The sequence below is a fragment of the Vairimorpha ceranae genome (assembly GCF_000988165.1).
Source record: "Vairimorpha ceranae strain PA08 1199 chromosome Unknown NODE_675, whole genome shotgun sequence".
Classification (NCBI taxonomy): Eukaryota; Fungi; Microsporidia; family Nosematidae; genus Vairimorpha; species Vairimorpha ceranae.
The window spans coordinates 1-509 of NW_020169827.1; the positions used below are offsets into that span (position 1 = coordinate 1).

Consider the following 509-nt stretch of genomic DNA (forward strand, 5'->3'; position numbering starts at 1 on the left):
GAAGAGTTTATGTGCGAAAAAAAGTTGGTCAAAGATATAATAAAAAAAATTTAAAACCCACAGTAAAACATGGTGGTGGTAGTATCATGATTTGGGCATGTTTTTCGAGTACAGGTATCGAAATATATGTATAATTGACGATATACTGAACAGCGAAGTATATTGTAGAATTTTAGATACACATCTTGTGCCTTCCGTAAAAAAATTTAAATTAAAAAATTATATTTTTCAGCAAAATAATGACCCCAAACACACAAGTAATTGCACTAGAGATCACTTGTCAGATAAAAATATTTTGACATTAGATTGGCCTGAACAATCACCAGATATGAATTCTATAGAAAATTTATGGCATGTTCTTAAGGTAAAAGTAGGGAAAAGGAAACCAAAAAATTTAAAAGAATTAAAGGAATATGTTGAAGAAGGATGGAATAAGATAGATGTAGATGTGTCTAAAAAGTTGGTAAAGAGCAGGAACAGTAAATTCAATGAATTATTAAGAGTGAAAG

At 29.5% G+C, this 509-nt stretch overlaps 1 protein-coding gene across 1 annotated transcript; it reads left to right on the forward strand.

Annotated features, from left to right (window-relative positions):
• Positions 1 to 97: 97 nt before the first annotated feature.
• AAJ76_67500098 (transposase) lies at positions 98 to 509 on the forward strand (the record flags this gene model as incomplete). The annotated part of the gene is made up of 1 exon (XM_024476221.1): positions 98 to 509. A coding segment is annotated over one exon (412 nt), but the record flags the coding sequence as incomplete, so codon positions are not given.